This window comes from Rhizophagus irregularis, chromosome 4, assembly GCF_026210795.1.
Source record: "Rhizophagus irregularis chromosome 4, complete sequence".
Classification (NCBI taxonomy): Eukaryota; Fungi; Glomeromycota; class Glomeromycetes; order Glomerales; family Glomeraceae; genus Rhizophagus; species Rhizophagus irregularis.
This window is the reverse complement of record NC_089432.1, coordinates 2,301,611-2,321,178: the sequence shown is the minus strand read 5'-3', so window position 1 is coordinate 2,321,178 and position 19,568 is coordinate 2,301,611. Positions and strand designations below refer to the sequence as shown.

The 19,568-nt window shown below is 26.7% G+C and overlaps 4 protein-coding genes across 4 annotated transcripts; 1 reads left to right on the top strand and 3 right to left on the bottom strand.

Moving 5' to 3' along the window:
* Positions 1–252: 252 nt before the first annotated feature.
* Positions 253–3,758, bottom strand: OCT59_023852 (uncharacterized protein; the record flags this gene model as incomplete). Its single annotated transcript, XM_066135006.1, has 5 exons — positions 253–2,487; positions 2,559–2,913; positions 3,013–3,188; positions 3,263–3,335; positions 3,528–3,758. The coding sequence occupies 5 exons, from the start codon at positions 3,756–3,758 to the stop codon at positions 407–409; spliced, it is 2,916 nt and encodes a 971-aa protein (XP_065991077.1). The 3' UTR covers positions 253–406.
* A 3,895-nt stretch (positions 3,759–7,653) lies between these two features.
* On the top strand, positions 7,654–9,828 carry OCT59_023851 (uncharacterized protein; the record flags this gene model as incomplete). Its single annotated transcript, XM_025328090.2, has 5 exons — positions 7,654–7,896; positions 7,975–8,044; positions 8,112–8,278; positions 8,358–8,679; positions 8,754–9,828. 5 exons carry the CDS (start codon positions 7,654–7,656, stop codon positions 9,776–9,778), a joined length of 1,827 nt encoding a protein of 608 aa, XP_025168245.1. The 3' UTR covers positions 9,779–9,828.
* A 1,756-nt stretch (positions 9,829–11,584) lies between these two features.
* On the bottom strand, positions 11,585–12,427 carry OCT59_023850 (uncharacterized protein; the record flags this gene model as incomplete). Its single annotated transcript, XM_066135005.1, has 4 exons — positions 11,585–11,671; positions 11,738–11,882; positions 12,036–12,201; positions 12,307–12,427. The coding sequence occupies 4 exons, from the start codon at positions 12,425–12,427 to the stop codon at positions 11,585–11,587; spliced, it is 519 nt and encodes a 172-aa protein (XP_065991076.1).
* A 4,892-nt stretch (positions 12,428–17,319) lies between these two features.
* On the bottom strand, positions 17,320–19,248 carry OCT59_023849 (uncharacterized protein; the record flags this gene model as incomplete). The annotated part of the gene is made up of 5 exons (XM_025328092.1): positions 17,320–18,107; positions 18,177–18,522; positions 18,599–18,792; positions 18,867–18,930; positions 19,006–19,248. The coding sequence occupies 5 exons, from the start codon at positions 19,246–19,248 to the stop codon at positions 17,320–17,322; spliced, it is 1,635 nt and encodes a 544-aa protein (XP_025168247.1).
* Between the last annotated feature and the right edge of the window lie 320 nt (positions 19,249–19,568).

Here is a 19,568-nt window from a genome sequence, read left to right as displayed (position 1 = left end):
GATTCCACTTTTTTTACAGTTTTTACAAAATTAGTAAATCCTAAAAAAAAAAAAATATTTATTTTATATATAGTTTTTACTGGAGTGATCATCACCGTAGTCCAGAATTAACAATTTTTACCGACGCTATATTTTTCAATGCTGGTCGATCGTCATAATTTCAGTCACCGGTGATCATCACCCCGGTGATAGTTAGAAAAATTCTTATATAAAATGTATATAAACATACAACATAAATATAACATATCATATATGCATAAATATTTAAAAAAAAAAGTGTTTATTATCAATTCCACTTTATTTTGAAATTTTTTCAATATTGGTAATTACTAAATATGAAAAAATAAGAATAAGATAAAAAAATTATATTTTATGTTGTAAAAAAGTATTTATATTAAGCAAATCATCAAATTTCATGATTATTAAGCTCATTTAACTTATTTTGAGCATATTGATTTCCTTGTTCAGCAGATTGTTTGTACCAATAAAGTGCATCATCTATTGATTTATTACTTTCATACATGAAAGCAAGATTATATTGAGCAGTACTATTTCCTAAATCTGCTGCTTTTTGATATAATTCAAATGCCTTTTGATTATTAATATTAGTTCCAATTTTAAATCTATAACAATATCCTAAATTATTTATTCCCTGTACATTTCCCAAATCTGCTGCCCTTTGATATAATTCAAATGCCTTTTGATAATTAATATCAGTTCCAATTCCATTTTTATAACAATTTCCTAAATTATTTATTCCAAATGTATTTTCTAATTCTGCTGCCTTTTGATATAATTTAAACGCCTTTATTTTATCAACATTAGTTCCAATTCCTTTTTGATAACAATATCCCAAATCATTTATTCCTTTTGCATCTCCTAAATCTGCTACATTTTGATATAATTCAAATGCCTTTTGGTAATTAACCTTAACTCCAATTCCATATTGATAGCAATTTCCTAAATTATTTATTCCAGATATATCTCCTAAATTTGCTACCTTTTGATATAATTCAAATGCTTTTTTCTTATTAATATCAGTTCCAATTCCATTGCTATAACAATATCCTAAATTATTTATTCCCTTTTCATTTCCTAAATTTGCTGCCTTTTGATATAATTTAAATGCCTTTTGCTTATTAATATCAGTTCCAATTCCATTATTATAACAATCTCCTAAATTATTCATTCCTGATGCATTTCCTAAATTTGCTGCTTTTTGATATAATTCAAATGCCTTTTGATAATTAATATTGGTTCCAATTCCATAATTATAACAATCTCCCAAATTATTCATTCCAAATTCTTCTCCTAAATCTGCTGCCATTTGATATAATTCAAATGCCTTTTGCTTATTAATACCAATTCCAATTCCATTATTATAACAATTTCCTAAATTGCATATTCCTAATGCATTTTCTAAATCTGCTGATTTTTGATATAATTTAAATGCTTTTTGTTTATTAATACCAGTTCCAATTCCACTTTCATAGCAAAATCCTAAATTACTCATTCCAGATGTATCTCCCAAATCTGCTGACTTTTGATATAATTCAAATGCCTTTTGATAATCAATATCAGTTCCAATTCCTTTTTCATAGCAATTTCCCAAACTATACATCCCAGAAGCATTTTCTAAATCAGCTGACTTTTGATATAATTTAAATGCCTTTTGATAATTAATATTAGTTCCAATTCCACATTGATAAAAATATCCTAAATTATTCATTCCAGATGAATTTCCAAAATTTTCTGCCTTTTGATATAATTTAAATGCTTTTTGATAATCAATAGCAGTTCCAATTCCAATAGTATAACAATATCCTAAACTATTTAATCCAAATGCATTTTTTAAATTTGCTGCCTCTTGATATAATTCAAATGCCTTTTTTTCATTAATATCAGTTCCAATTCCATTATCATAACAATATCCCAAATTATATATTCCAGATGCATTTCCTAAATCTGCTGCTTTTTGAAATAATTCAAATGCTTTTTTCTCATCAACATTGGTACTAATTCCCAAATAATAAAATTTTCCAAGTAAAACAAAAGAATCAGATTTATTTTGATTATTTAATAACCAAACATTAATTTCTTGCAAAGTTTTATTATAGTCATTAAGATAATTTAGCACTTTCTGTTTTCCTATTTCATCATAGTCATTATCTAGTAAATTAATTATATAATTAGTTATTATATTAAATTGATAACTTGTTGATATTGAAGTTTCTATTTCTTTTGAATTCATTATATCAAAATTTTGAATAATTTGAGATAAACTTCCATGTAATAGTGAATTAATAGTACTTTTAGAAATTTTAACATTTGAATTAGGCTGATTGTTATTTGATGATTGGATACTTTTATCATTATCATTTAAATAAAAATCTTTTATAATTATATTTTTTCTTATTATAATTTCTTTTAATCTATCAACCACTTGTATGATAGTTGGACGATCATCAGGTTCAATATTCCAACAATCTACAAAAAAAAAAAACTTCAACTAGTTGAAACAACATTGATTATAAATTATAAGTTTAAATTGTATTTACCAGTATAAAGATGTATATATTCTTTAGGTGTATCAGGAATAGGTTTTTCTCTATAGCCTTTAAAAATCTCCATAGCCAAGCCAATATCATTTAATTCATCATTAAAAGGCGGTTGGCCACTGGATATTTCCCATAACAGTACACCAGTACTATAAATATCACTTTTCTCATTTAATGAATATACTTTTATTTGTTCATTATTGTTATTTCTTCCTCTATTAAATATTTTTGGGTCAATATAAGCAACCATTCCAAATACTTTTGATTGAAAGTTGGATGAATCTTCAATTCTTTTTGATAGTCCAAAATCAGCCAATTTAATAGTATTTTGATGGACCAGCACATTTTTAGAATGCTATTATTAAAATATAAAAAATTAAATAATTGTTACTATAAATTAATTTATTGCATATATGTTAATTTTCATAATAGTTAATGTATAATAGAAATTTACCAAGTCTCTATGTACAATTCCTTCACCATGTAAGCATGATACTGCATAGACCAGTTGAGATGCAAAATTAAATTTATCCTTCCAAGTAAGATTTTTAAAATTTTCTTTTAAATAATTTCGGAGAGTAGCATTATCAGCATATTCTAATACTAGCATATAATCTTTTCTTTGGTTATCTTTAAAGAAAAAGATTAAAAAATTGATTAGTCACCATTTAATTTAAAAATAATATTATTAAAATTTATAATACCTTTACCGGAATTTGTAATACCATAAAAACAGATAACATTTTCATGAAAATCAACTTCACGCTGAAGTTGAATCTATAAATAGAATTTTATGTCAGAAACATATATATTTATAATAAATTTAATGACTATACTATTCCACACCACTGGTATTCAACTCAATAGGATCAGCTTAGCTAGACTACTAAATAATATAGAATAAAAAAAAATACATAAATCATATGACTATGGTGTTAAATTCTGTGGTGTGGAATAATTAATTACTACCTCATGAACAATCTCTTTAATTGTAGTATCGTTGAAAGTAGAAAATGATTTTAATGCATAATATTTATGAGAATTTTTCCAATTTGCACGTTGAACTTTTCCAAAACCTCCGGAACCAACTTCTTGAAGATTATAAAATTGCTCAAATTCATAATATTTAATAAGTTTTTTAGAAAGACCTTCTTCAATCCAGTTAATCCATTCATTTGAATTGTCATTTTTATTAGACATCGTTGAGAACTCTTACTGCGGAAGTCAATTTGACGCTTTCCAAAAATTAGGAAAAAAATTACATGAATATTTGATTAAACTATTTATAAATTAAATTGGTATCACTAAATGGTATCACCAAACTCCGAAGGTAACTGTTGATCATGTTGATTATTTCGTTTCTAAATTTAGAATTTGGATCGTAATTGTCCACGTGATTTCTAAATCATCAATAAAGTTAGGTAAGCTCTGTCACGTGATTTCATGTGATTTCTGTGGCTAAGTGTGGCTATAAAAATTGCACTACGCAGTTTAAGGTTAACACTAACTCCAAAGGTAAAAGTTTCAGCCTAAACTAACCTTCCTTACGCTAAGATATTCCAACGTTTACGTTATCTTCAAGGATAAGTATTTCCGCTTAAACCAACTTTCCTTACCTAACCCTAAGATACTCCAACGTCAATGTTATCTTCAAAGATAAGTATTTCAGCCTAAACTAACTTTCCCTACCCTAAGATACTCCACTCAAAAGATGATTGCTTGAGAATATAATGAAACTTTATAGATGTTAATTCATGAGTAAAACAAATTCTTTTAAATTAATAAAATTAGAGTAATTATTTTATTAAAATATAATGCAATATTAATTTAACAATAAAATTTATTCAAGATGATTAGCTGATTTTAATAAATTTTCTGCGGGTGAAACAAAATCGGCATCATATGATCAAATAAAATAATTTTTTTTTTCGTGACATTCACATGACCCGGCTTGTGATGAGGAACTAATATTTTTATTCATTTGGCCTTACAAAATTGTTTTTTAAAATAAAAAGTTAACTTGTATTATTATAATGAAATTCTAATTTGTAAAAACGCCTATTGCAATGCCTATAGATCTTTTAAACCATTATTTGAATTTACATGTTATTATAGAGCTAAAGGTATTAATTCGAAATTTGTAGAAAATATGAAAACCTACAGAAACAAAAAAATCACTAACCTAATAACTTGGAAATCACCAAGTAAGCAATAATATCAGTCCAACGAACAAAATTTCAACCAAGTTATTTTGACGATCTAATTAATTCTACCAGAAAAGCATATTCTCATCTAGAAGAACAAAAACTAGTCAGTAATATAGAGCAGTAAAGAAATCATTTAGCACTAATACCAAATTAGTTGATGTTGAAAAATTTTAAAAAAGTGAATAACATGAAAAGGCCATACTGATAATACTTGTTATATACAGTTATTTTACTATTGTAAATTATTTTATTTAGTTTAAAGATAAAAATGTTTGGTATATTCTATATAGATTTTAATTTATAAATATTACGATTTAAAATTTAAATTAAGATTAACAGAGACTAAGTTATTATTTATTAAAATAAAATGTGACATTGATTTAAACAATTTTAATTTGTATTTTTAAAGTTAAAATTGACGTTTTAGACTTGCTTAGGGTTAGGTAAGCATGGGATTAGGGTAAGGATTAGGAATATTGATTTGGGCTGAAGAATACCGTTAGAGTTAGCGTTGATATTGGAGTTGAAATCCTTGGATTTCACGACTGGAATGTTTAGGCCGATAAATGAAATAACTGTGGAGTTCTACGATAAATATTAAGAAGTTTGGTAATAAAGTAAATGAAACTATTTAACCGATAAAAATCCCATTATGCATCATATCCTTTGTCTATGCTTATATTAAATTTATCTCACGAACGATTTCATTAGTAATGGAATTGATAAAAAGATTTAAAAATGAGACTTTTGTAAATTTTTCTGATATTGCCATAATCAATATTCCATTTAATTTTTGTTAATATATGGAAATTTAAACTCAATTGCTCAGAAGCTTCGTTTTGTCAAAATAGTTTAGCTTGCTTTTAAGCAACGGAACTTGAACTGAGCAAATTGGTATCAGTTTTGAAGTAAAGTTAATCATGCAAAGTCGGAAAATTTTTTGTTAATTTTATGCATCACAGTCATTAAAATTCTAATATACGTTTTAATTTAAAATGTTATTAACGCTCTTTAAAGAAACTGTATGTTACGATTTTATTATCTAATTGAACCTTAGTGCGATGTCGACTTTACTGATATATTTTCCCTAAATCTTAATAAAATATTCTAAAAACTTACTCGTGATGATAAACTTAGCCATTACGTCAAATGGACAGTTTTCTTACAACATTAATATGGAAATAATAATGACTACTATTAAGTATTAATAATAAACGAAATACAAATTATCTAGCGATTATTACACGCTGATATTAAAAATAACTTTATTTTTTTTTGTTTTAAAGTGTAAAAATTAGTAAAAAAAATTATAATTCTGAAGATTAGATTTTATAACACATGTATCATTGTTTTTGTCTGTAATAGCGTTTACATAATTCCATAGAATTAAAATAACTGAAAAAAAGCTCTGCAGCATCTTAAGTAACCGAAATATAGATTTAATATTTCTAAATAATAGACGAAGAAATTTCAGTCTGAAACTAAAGTTACATAATCCTTATTATCGTTATTTCATATAATCTATGTTAAGTATTATAATAAAATAAAATATTGTCATAGTTAACTTTATGTTCATTTTTAAAATTAAAAATGGAAATACTTTCTGTTTTAGCAAGATTCGCTAAAGTGTCTCTTAAGGCTAATTTTAAAAACCGAAAATGAACGTTAATAAATAAATAACAAAATGAAATTGAATATGTTACCAAGTAATTTATAACAGTCCTAAATGGGATAATTTTTAGTTCTGAATATTCCGAGAAAAGTTTTTTTGTTCGCTCCGAAATAGCTTAGCAGCAGAAAAATCTCTGCACTGCACCTATTGTGTAACATTTAAAAGCTGTGACTTTGATTAATAGTCAAATTACCTTACACGGATCCCCCAATTTTTGTGTACAGATTTATTAGATTACAACCTTTCATACACATTACCTAATAAAGACAAGATTGATTGCTTAAAAAAGTTATTTTCATTTTTTTCATTTTTTTTCATTTTTACTTAAAACTAGTTTCATTAAGAAAAACGCATAACGTCAATCTATATTATAAAGGGAAATTTGCCATAAAAAGAAATTTAAAAAAGGAATTTTGAAAATCCAAAATTTCAAAATTTCGATTTTCATAATTTTGTCACTTTTGGTCCAAATAGTACGCCGCCGTAACTATCAGTATATTTTATCAAGAGCAATATCTTTTTTGAATTATTTCTTAATTTTCTTTTTACTAAAGATTTCATGATGTATATATTAGAAAAGAATTTAATAATAAATAAATATAAAAATCTTACCTATACTTTTCTGAATTCCAAAACTAATATTATTAAATATTTGTAGTTGTAATATTAATTTAATTTGTAGTTTGTCAATCCACTCATTTTGAACTATCAATAATATTGCAGTTAAGTTTTGCGTTTACATTGTTTTAATATAGGAAAATTCTTACTGCGGCGGCTAATTTACAAAAATTTATGTCAAAATCACATTACAACTTCATTGTCGGGCATTTATTATTTGATGATGCATGTTAGAATAATGTGCTGAATAACTATTAATTCCAATTTAGTACATATGATAACAGTCAGGCGATAAAGGCGATAAATAAAATGATATTATATTGTATTACCTGATTACATAATGCTCATAGATTGATTATAAAAGTTATTTGAATATTTCCAAAAGAATTTTAGTGCGATATAATAATTACTCCTTAAAATTTTGTGCCATTGTCACACTTATACATTGTGTAATACACTAATACCCCTGCATCGAATATTATGTAATAATAAAAAATATATATACTCTAGCTGGAACATATATTTGTGTTTTCTTTTCTGCCTTTATAATCATAAATTGCTTTCTCAATAAGAGTTTTTCTTTACTCCACAGTCCACAATGTTTAATAATAACACCAGATCTACTAACAATTCAAATGATTGGAATAAATGGATTGAAGAAGCTATTTCAAATAAACTCATCAAACATTATGATTTTGAGCAATTTTATAATTTTCAGGAAATTGGTTCTGGAAGCTTTGGAAAAGTTCATCGTACAAATTGGAAGAATTCCAATAAAAATTATGCACTAAAATCCTTTTTTAATTTCAATGACACTGTAATTAAAGTAATTGTTCATGAGGTAATAATGTCAAGAATATTCATTTATTATTAATATTACATACATTTTTTGATATTAAAAATTCTATTTATTATTCAGATTCAACTTCAACGTGAAGTTGGACTTCATGATAATATTATCCATTTTTATGGTGTCACAACTAATGAGGGTATGATCAGTTTTTATATAATATATATACAATAATTAATAAACTAACTTGTAGATTTTCTTAAAAGAAAACCAATATTTGATGGTAATGGAATATGCTAACAGTGGTACACTCCGAAATTATTTAAAAGAAAATTTTAAAAATCTTACTTGGAATGATAAATATAAATTTGCATTTCAACTGGTTTGTGCAATATCATGTTTGCATGATGAAGGAATTGCACATCGTAATTTGGTAATTAGATTAATTTTATTGATATTATACACATTGTATATCTTAATTTAATGGTTTCATTTATTATATTCAATAATAGCACTCAAATAATGTTTTAATCCATCAAAACACCATCAAGTTGGCCGATTTTGGACTATCAAAAAGGATTAGTGAAACCTGTCAAAATTCCGATTCATTTGGTATAATACCATATATTGATCCAAAAAAATTTAGTTCACACTCATTCTCTTTAAATGAAAAGAGTGATGTCTATAGTATTGGTGTACTTCTTTGGGAGATATCAAGTGGAAAGCCACCATTTGATGGAATATCATCTTTTAGTTTAATTCTTCAAATTTCGCAAGGCCATAGAGAAACACCCGTTCCTGATACACCTACAGCTTATGTTAATCTTTATACTGGTAAGTATGATTTTATTTATTACTGAAGTTATAAATTAGAAAATCATTATTTGAACTAATGAAGTTTTTTTTAGAGTGTTGGAATGGAGAACCAGACAGTCGTCCAACTGTTAATCAGGTAGATGCTAGGTTGAAAGCAATAAATAACAATCAGATTAGTTGCAATTTTAGCGTAATGGTCAATAAAATCATTCAACTTACAAATAAGATAGGAGATGATGCAGAAAAGCAGGAAATTCTTAATTATCTTAATAATAATAATGTGACTTTACAAGAAATTTATAATTGGGCATTAAATAATCAAAATAATTCGAATTCTACTGTTTTACTCGGAGATTTTAATTACTTGGGAATGGGAATTAATATTGATAAAAATAGGGCTTTTGAATTGTATCAAATTGCTGCAAATTTAGGGAATGCATTTGGTATAATTAGTTTAGGATATTGTTATCAATACGGAGCTGGAACTAATATTGATAAATCAAAGGCATTTGAATTATGTCAAAAGGCAGCAGAATTAGGAAATGCAGCTGGAATAAATTATTTAGGAGATTTTTATGAAAATGGAATTGGAACTGATGTTGATAAAAAGAAGGCATTTGAATTATATCAACAAGCAGCAAATTTAGGAAATCCGGCTGGAATAAATAATTTAGGAAATTGTTATGAAAATGGAATTGGAACTAATATTGATAAACAGAAAGCATTTGAATTATACAAAAATGCAGCAAATTTAGGAAATGCATTTGGAATAAATAATTTAGGAGAATGTTATCGAAATGGTATTGGAATTGATGTTGATGAGAAAAAAGCATTTGAATTATATCAAAAAGCAGCAAATTTAGGAAATACTGATGGATTAAATAATTTGGGATACTGTTATGAAAGTGGAATTGGAACTGATATTGATAAACAAAAAGCATTTGAATTATATTATAAAGCAGCAAATTTAGGAAATAATGTAGCTCAATATAATCTTGCTTTAATGTATAAAAATGGAGAAGGATTTGTTAATATGGATAGGGCAATTTATTGGTTAAAAAAATCTGCGGAACAAGGAGATCAACTCGCTCAAAATGAATTAGAAAAACTTTTATAAAGAAGTTAATAAAATTTCAATATTTTAACTTTTAAGTGATTAATAGATTATAACTTCAAAAAAAAAATAAAAATAAAATTGATTTAAAGATATTATAATTACTGAATTTTTAAATAAAAATCTAACAGAAAATTTTTGATTAAATTCTTTTGAAAATCCTTTTAATTTTCTTATATTTCTTATATTCACTAGTCATTACATATTTACTCACAAGATAATAAATTACGCAAATATTAAAAAAACTGTAATATGTAACCTGAAATTAAATATGACCCCCGAAATATATATACAGAGGTAAGGTGGCGGCCAAAAAAATTACTAGCACGCATTTTTTCAGGGCCGGAATTATGATAATTTCGGTCAGCACTCAGCATCCAAAAAAGGTAATACATTTCCACCAGGAATTATCTATATAAGGAAAGATTTTCATTGTTTTTTTGCTGATTGTACGCAAACTCGAACCTGACCTTTTTATGTATATACTATATTTCGGGGTCCTATTAATATTCTAATTTAAAATAAGACTTTTTATAAAAGCGTTTAGTTAACGATTTTTAAATGGGTAATTTTAATATAGTGATATATAGTATACATATATAAACTACGTTGTTTGATAACTTTATTAGTGTCACTTTTTAGCAAATATTATAAAATCAATAATCTTTTAGAGTATCATAAAATAACTAGAATATTTCCATATAAATAATAATTATAAAAGAGTAACTAGTAGTAAGATTTATTAAAAAATGGTCCAGAAAAAATGGAATTATGTATCAATATTTTATAATATTATCATTTGTTGTGCCAAATTCTTAATTAATTTCGGAGCTAAAATGTGCAATGACTGAACAATAAATTACAAATTAATTTTTTTTTTTCAATAAAAATTAACCAAAATTATTTTAATGGTATTGTGTCTCTTTGACTACACTTTTCTTTATTTGCACGATATTTGTAAGATTAACTCAACCCACTCCATTGAATGAGTATGACGCTACTGACAAAATTGCGTTTGGTGGCGAACATCAATGCATCAGAAAATTTTGTATCCACGGAAGCTGGTGAGTGAGGTTCTTTTGTAATAAGAAAAAGAGCACGTTTTTGATCAGCAGATACACGCCATAGGGAAGTTCTTGATAACAAAGAAGTAACAGCTTCATATGGACAAAGATGTCTTTCATCTGGGTAAACACCAACAAAAATCTTTTTTAATCGTGGAGGCTGAATGTGCAACCGCGATATTATATTCCTTGGGCGCGACACAATTGAACGAAATAGAAGACCTTGTCTTGGTATAATCAAAAGCATTAATCCGATGAAGATCTGATGGACAACACGCTGAAATCAAAGCCAATAAAAAGGCTGTTTTGCAAGTAAGTTCTCTAATAGTCATGGTTGAATTGTCACCCAAGGAAACAATAAATTCTAATGAAGGAATAATGTCAATAGCGTCATCTGACTTTGAAGTAGGAGGTTTATCGATCCGAATAGCTTGCATAGCTTTTGAAATGTCTGGGTGAGTTCCAATTGAGAAATTATCAATTCGTTCGTGGATTTCACTAATGGCTGATCTATAGCCAGCGATAGTATTATATGATTTTCCAAATGTCAACATGTCGGAAAAAAATTCACAAATCTTATTTATAGGGCAAGTAACGGGATCGACGTGTTGTGAGTCACACCAATGTTCCCATACTCGAATAGCTGAAGACACTGTTCTTGAAGATCTATTATCCACTGACGATGAGAGTAAGTTAATAGTTTTATCCGAAAATTTTTCCACTAAAATCCACATGGAAATCCACATCAAATATTGTGGAAATATGTTAATCTGAATGGTTCCAAGATTTTCCAAATACCCTGTGACAAAACACCTAACCAGAAATGCCTTACCTAAAGATATATATTTTTAAATTAGGAACAACACATTAAATCATACTTATCGTCTCTTTGGCTTACCCTAATTGAATCCTGAGTTTCAATCGTGAAAATTGGCAAATTAACTACCTGACAATTCACAAGTTTTTGTAAACAAGATTTAACATCCATATCTAGATTAGAAAATGTATTTATAATCACTAAATGTCCAAATGTCCATTTAGATCTGACAAAAAATTTCCTTGATTAGCGAAATAATCGTAAAGACTCGTGATATTGTTGATAAAATAAACATGCTTCCATTGAACAACTTCTTCTCGTTCTAAAGCTGATCGCTCAGCTCTCATAATCCCTTGCAATTAAACATTTCTTGCATTACTCTAAAATTTTATTATTATCCGCTTCAGGATTATTCATTATGATATCGATAATTAAGCTTTGTAAAGTTTTATCATTTAATCCAATGAATAAATCCTTCCAGGTGAATCCATAAGTTATCCAATCACTTAGATTTTCAACAATTAGGGATAATGGATCAGCTAATTCTTATTCATAACAAGGTTAAATTGCAAAACATAATTAGTATGATAATATTCTTAAAATTAATTTTATCAAAATTATTAATAATATCGGACAATTCTCTGATATACCACTATTAAATTGTTGTTCATTTGATAAAACTAGATTTTCTGTTGTTATACTTGAATTTGTGATCATTGCTTTTAATTTAGTAATTACTTGGTTCATATCTGGTCTCACCATTTCCAACATTCTAAAAAAATGTTATGCATTAAAATAAGACTTGAAATTATAATAATATAATAAATACTATTATATTTACCTTAGAATAATCAAGGGGGGTATCCGGAACAATTGTTTTCTTATATCCCCGCAAAATTTGCAAAACCAAACTAGTATCATATGATTCATCCTCAAATGGCAAATGACCGTTTGATATTTCCACAAAAGAACTCTAACGCTAACACTTTTTATTTAAAGAATATTTCGGATTACTCAACTTTTTTGGATTAATAAGGAGTCACGCCAAACAAAGTTTGTTGTGTTGAGTATATTTTAGATATTGCTTCTATTTTCTTTGATAATCCAAAATCAAATAATTTAATGTTATTTTGATGAATTAATATGTTGGCAGAATGGCTATTATGAAATAAAGAAATTTTAAATTAATATAATTTATTAAAATAAATTAATATAGTAACTTATTAAATAACTTACCAAATCGCAATGTATTATTTCTTCATCATGTAAGAATAATATGGCGCAAGCTAATTGATATGCAAATTTATATTTATTTTCCCAAGTAATATTTTGTTTTCTTCAAGTATGTACGAAGAGTACGCATACTCCATTACTAATAAATATTTCTTAATTGTCCCTTTTGATTTTCTGTAATAAAAATTTATAGTTAATTTTACTAATGCATTTTTACAAATTCAAGTAATAATTAATACAGTATTTCTATTACCTTTATATGTAATTCCAAAAAAAACTAATAATATTGTTATCAAATTGAACTTAACGATGAATTTCTAATTATAGACGTATTGGTATGTAAATTAATTCAGATTGAGGTAAATATAAATATCATATTTTTTTGTAATTACCTCTTTAACGACATCTTTTATAGTATTATTATCAAGGTTAGATAAAGATTTTAATGCAAAATATTGTTCGGAATTTTTCCAATTTGCACGATAAACTTTTCCAAAATTACCTTTTCTATATTACGAAAATCTTTGTATTCGTAATGTCTAATATGCCTTTCCGAAATGGCTTCTTCGGCCCATACATTTGAATTGTAGGTGGTTTGCATGTTAATGGCTATTTTTAAAAAATAATTTTAGCTATTTATAATAAAGTGGCGTTACGACATTCAGCAGATCGGCAGATATGCACAGTTAAGTCCGAAGTATTGTAAAGGCTAGTGAATTTATTAATTGTGGGACGCAGTATTATATGTAGTTTAAGTGTATAAAAATTTGAATTGTTTTAAATGTACTGCGTCTGTAATGACGTAAAACTATTCTAGAAATTACTTTGATTTCATTAATAATTTATTTATAAGGGACACGAATTTTGAAATTTTATTTTGATTAGTGATTTAGTGGGAGGACATAATTAGAATTCAGTGTAAGGTAAAAAAGGTATAAATAGGGGATCCATACGATTACCAGAAGACCACTTTTATTATCAAATTTACCAAGTTTTTATTTTTAATTAATCGATTCTTTTTGCTTTTTCTTATGATGAAAAAGTGCCACGTCAATTATTTTAATTGATAGTTTATTAGAAATATTAATAAGGGGAAATTATCGTCAGTTTGATTTAAAGAATTGACTTATAAGAAAATAAATTAGAAATAATTAAATTAGAATTTATTAATGTCATTTTATCATATGACTCGGATATATTAATATTTTATTGCATTTAATAAAGGATTATTTTTGTGCAAACGTGATTATCACGGGCACTAGATCTACAATGTATTATGGCTGTATAATGTATATCAGTATATCGTCAGACGTCACGTGCCGGACGGAATTAAAAATTTTCCTCTATTCTGCGAACTTTTCCTACGATAACATTATTTATGAAGGTAGTTTAGTAGCCTTTCTTTTAGGATTAATCTCTAAGATTACTGTTTCTTTTTTTTAAAAAAAAAATAATAATCCCTTAAGTTCTTTTTCCACTGATTTTTTTTTATTTCGGTATTATAAGACAAGCATATTACTCGAAAATAAAGGTTACACAATATAAATTGCAAGAACACAAATTTTGTCATAATTAAAATAATAAATTCAATCAAGTTATCTAGTATACTAATATAAATTATTAGTAAGAATCATTTAGTTTAATTATTAAATTATCTAAATCATAATAAATATACAAGTTAAACGCAACCAGTTAATAAAACATTATAATTTATTTTATAAATACGTAGTTAAAATTTACTAAATAAAACACTTGGTAAAATTTATTTAGATTTTCTCTATCAAACTTTTGACGAAATAAAAAATTCTTTGAAAATTTAATAATTGAATATGCCCACTTTTTACATCAAAATATCACGATATGATGTTATATCAGATATAACAGAATAATTAACAAGTAAATCATTCAGAAATTATTTAATGTAACTGTCAACTTTCTATTAACTTACGTGGTTCATCTTTTAATTTATTTTGTATCCTTCAAATTTCATTAGTTACATTCCAGACCTAAAAAAACTATAAATAAAATTGAATTTAGTATTTTTACCCAAAAATAGTTTAATAAGATTTAAATATAATAAATTATTTTTCCTTGTTCGGTAAAAGTGTTTCTAATCAAAACTTTTGTATTATATGAAATTATATGAACTTAATTTTAGTATTTGTTAAGTAATAATTTATATGTGCATATTTTAAAGTACAGTTATAAATAAATAAGATATTATATCATGCATTAAACCTTCAACAATATTATTCCTAAAAGATGACTCATTTTATTTAACGGGTATAATTACGGTATCACGTGAAATATTAAACAGTTTACTTGTTACTTTTCATAAAATTGTGATGTATTAAGAACTTGCAGGTATTTACGGTATAACAACTGTATTTACGCTAAGTTTATTATTCAATGGTGCAGTTTGAGTTAATTCTATAAAGATATGCAAAGATATTTTTTTTTATTCAAATAAAGTATCGATACCCAGTACATAGAATAGCAATTTAAGTACAAAGTACAATAAAAAGCCAAAACAAAGTACTAATTAAAAAGATAAACAAACCCAACAGAGCAGTCATACTTTACTGTGTCCATAAGGAAAAAAAAACATAAAAAAAGAAAGAGACCTGTTGCTAGACCTAACAGCAGTGGAACACAAGGGAAAAAAAAATAAATGTAAATAAGGAAAACTGAAACTATCTATTCCTAAAAATTACACCTTAATTAAAACAACTACGGAAAGAAAAAAAAATAATTGTCCTACAAAAAATAAAAAATAATCTAAAAAAAGAAAATTAGAAATAAATATAAAACTTTGTTTAGAGTTCCAAGCTATTTCTATAGTTTACTAAGTAACTTCATTAAAATCTTGACTAAAGATCACGTTATATCCAAGTTTCAGTTTGTTTGTGCCATTTGTTCTAAGCGCGAAGAAGATTTCATTGACTGTGTAGACTTCCGTGTCCCACTCAAGGAACTAGTGCTTGACTGTTGTGTCGTATTGTCTTTAGATTTCTTAAGGCTTTTATCCTTGGATTTGGTCTCTTATTTGTGGCATAACTGCCTAGGAGATTGTGATTTCTCTAATTAGAGAGACTGATGAATGACTTAACCAAACAGAATTATCAAGTACTTTATGTTAGTCAAAAAATAAAATCACTTTATGAACTCCTTGTACGATTCCAAGTCTTGACACAATGGAAGGAAAGTAGCCGGTCCTATCAAACTCGTGTTCCAGTAAATCCTTTTCTGAAGCGCCCTTCGGTAGCGAAAGCGTTGTTTGGTGATGCTCTCTGTCCTTACAGTCTTGGAGCATCCAATTACCAGAAAACCAGTGCATGTAGGCGTCCCCTAATTTTTGGACCCAGGTTCTCATAATATAATCTGTGTCCTGTACGGTATTAGGTACACCAATCGATACTTATACTGCGGGTTGAACGAAATTTCCAATAAGCGTCCCCAAGTTGATAATTCAGTTATGATTTTTTCATGGGTGATCATGTAATGACGTTATTGGACATGATGATGTGGGTCCAATCAGGTAAGGCAGCTGATCCATAGAACGCACTAGAAAGTGATAGATATGCAAAGATGATTACAACCAAGAGACATAATTTACTTTGTATTATTCTATCATATATAAACTGAGTTCCGATGATCATTGGTCTTTTATAATAATCTCATTCGCAATCATATTTCATAAAAAATCTCTTCTACCAACCTGATTCGATTATAAAAATAAGTTATCAATCCATAAATTTTTAATTTGGTAGCTGAATCTTGTTGGCTTTTTTACTTTATATAATTATATTTATAAAAATGGTTTAATTTAATGTCAAAATTTATTTGATTTCTATAAACAAAATTTTTACATGGCGCTTTAATCATCAATTTAATTAATAGGTAAAACTAATAATATATTACAAAGTCTTTTTAAATGTTTCTAATTCATTTCGAGGTTAATAATCTCCTTGTTCTGTAAGATTTTAAAATGAATAAATTGCTTGATCTACAGTATATATTTTTTCTGTTTTACTCTATATTATAAATTTATCAAGCTACTCTATTTCTAAATTTACTACCTTAAAATAATTCAAATGTCTTTCTTTACTAATAGTATCAGTTTTGATTTCATTTCCATAACAAATATACTAAGTTGTATATTCTATCTGTATTTCCAAATCTACAAGTTTTTTTATAATTTAAATTCCTCTTCTACCAATTCCATTTTGATAACAATATTCTAACTTATTTATTCCAAATGTATTTCATAAATCTGCCGCCTTTTGATATAATTCAAATGCTTTTTCATCAATTTAATTCTAATTCCATTTTTATAACAATACCTTATCTAACCTACATATTCCGAATGAATGCTTTTCTCTTATTAATGTCAGTTCAAATTCATTCCATAATCACAGCAATATTCAAACCTATTTATTCCCAGATTCATTTCTTAAATCTGCAGCCTTTTGATGTAATTCAACTGCCTTTTTTTCATCAATATTAGTTCCAATTCCACATCGATAACAATTTCCTAAATAAACTATACCAGATATATTCCCTAATTCTGCTGCCTTTTGATATAATTCAAATGCCTTTTTTCTATCAATTTCAGTACCAATTCCATGTTGATAACAAAATCCTAAATGATTTATTCCAGATGCATTTCCTAAATCTGCTGCCTCTTGATATAATTCAAATGCTTTTTTTTCATCAACATCAGTTCCAATTCCATTTTCATAAAAACGTCCTAAATTATACATTCCATTAGCATTTCCTAAATCTGCAGCCTTTTGATATAATTCAAATGCTCTTCTCTTATCAATATTAGTTCTAATTCCATTTTCATAAAAACGTCCCAAATTATACATTCCATTAGCATTTCCTAAATCTGCTGCTCTTTTATATAATTTAAATGCTTTTATTTTATAAATATCGGTTCCAATTCCAAAGTAATTAAAATCTCCAAACAGAATAATAGAATTTGGATTATTCTGATCATCCACTAACCAATTATAAATTTCTATTAAAGTCACATTATGATTATCAAGATAATTAAGAATTTCCTGTTTTTCTGCGTCATCCCTTGTATTATTAGGGAGATTAAGTATTTCATCGACCATTATGCTGAAATTATTATGATTATTATTTAATGCCTTTAACCCATCAACTATCAGTTTGATGGTTGGACGATTATCTGGCTCTCCATTCCAACATTCTAAAAAAAATTGATTTTTATCTGATTAAAATAATGATAAATTTAGTAGCATTTGATAATAATACATACCAGTATAAAGATTAACATAAGCAGTAGGTGTGTCAGAAACAGGTGTTTCTCTAAGACCTTGTGGAATTTGTACAATTAAACCATAACGTGTCATTCCTTCAAAAGGCGGCTGACCACTTGATATCTCCCACAGAAGTACACCAATACTATAAACATCACTTTTTTTATTTAAAGAATATGGTTGTGTATTAAATTTCTTTGGATCAATATATGGAACTACACCAAGTAAATTTGATCGCGTCCTATATTCTTCATATGCTTCATCAATTCTTTTTGATAGCCCAAAATCAGCCAACTTTATGGTATTTCGATTATTTCGATGATGGACTAATACGTTTTTAGAGTGCTAAATATACATTAAATAAATCAATTAAATTAATATATATGATACAAAATAAAATAATAAAATGTAAATGAATTACCAGATCACGATGAACGATTCCTTCATCATGGAGGCATAATACAGCATGAGCCAGCTGAAGTGCCATATTAAATTTATCACCCCAAGTAAGATTATTAAAATGTTTCCTCAAAAACTCTTTAAGAGTACCATTATTAGCATATTCCATTACTAACCAATAATTTTTTGAATTATCATTATTACCGTTTTGATATTCTGTAAAAAAAATCATTTAACGTTAACATAAATTTTTACAAAGTGACGTTACACAAATAAAATGATGATCATACCTGTCGTAACACCAAAAAAACGAATAATATTCTCATGGAAATCTACTTCACGCTGAAGTTTAAGCTAAATCATGAATATAATATTAAAATTTTAGAATTATAATAATAAAGATATGCACTTTTTTATGTTTGTTATTACCTCATTAACAATTTCTTTAATTGTTACATCGTTTAAATTAAAAAAGGATTTCAAAGCTAAAAAATTATGATAATTTTTCCAGTTCGCACGATAAACTTTTCCGAAGCTTCCCGAACCAATTTCTTTAATATTGTTAAAATTTTCAAATTCGTAATATTTAATATGTCTTTTACCGATAGCTTCTTCAATCCAATTAATATCCTCATCATATGAAACTCCAGTAACTGCGGTAGATTCAGACATTGTTAAATTTGAATTTTTTTTTTTTGAAAGTTGAATGGACGGCTGGTCGGCTGACGGCTGACGGCTGGTTCTATTAAACGTCGTGATTACGCATACGCATTAAAGTGTCAATCGTGTTACAGCTGGTATTACTAGGCCGTAATTATGCATGAATGTAATTCGTCGATCATTTCTCGGCGATCACCGTGATGATAAAACTTCGTACAGGTTTAATAATGGAAATAACTGACTTGGTAAATCGTATATTTTTTTTTGTTTAATTTTATAATAATTTAAAATTAATATTACGAATAATGACTACATTTCTCTAAAATCAGAGC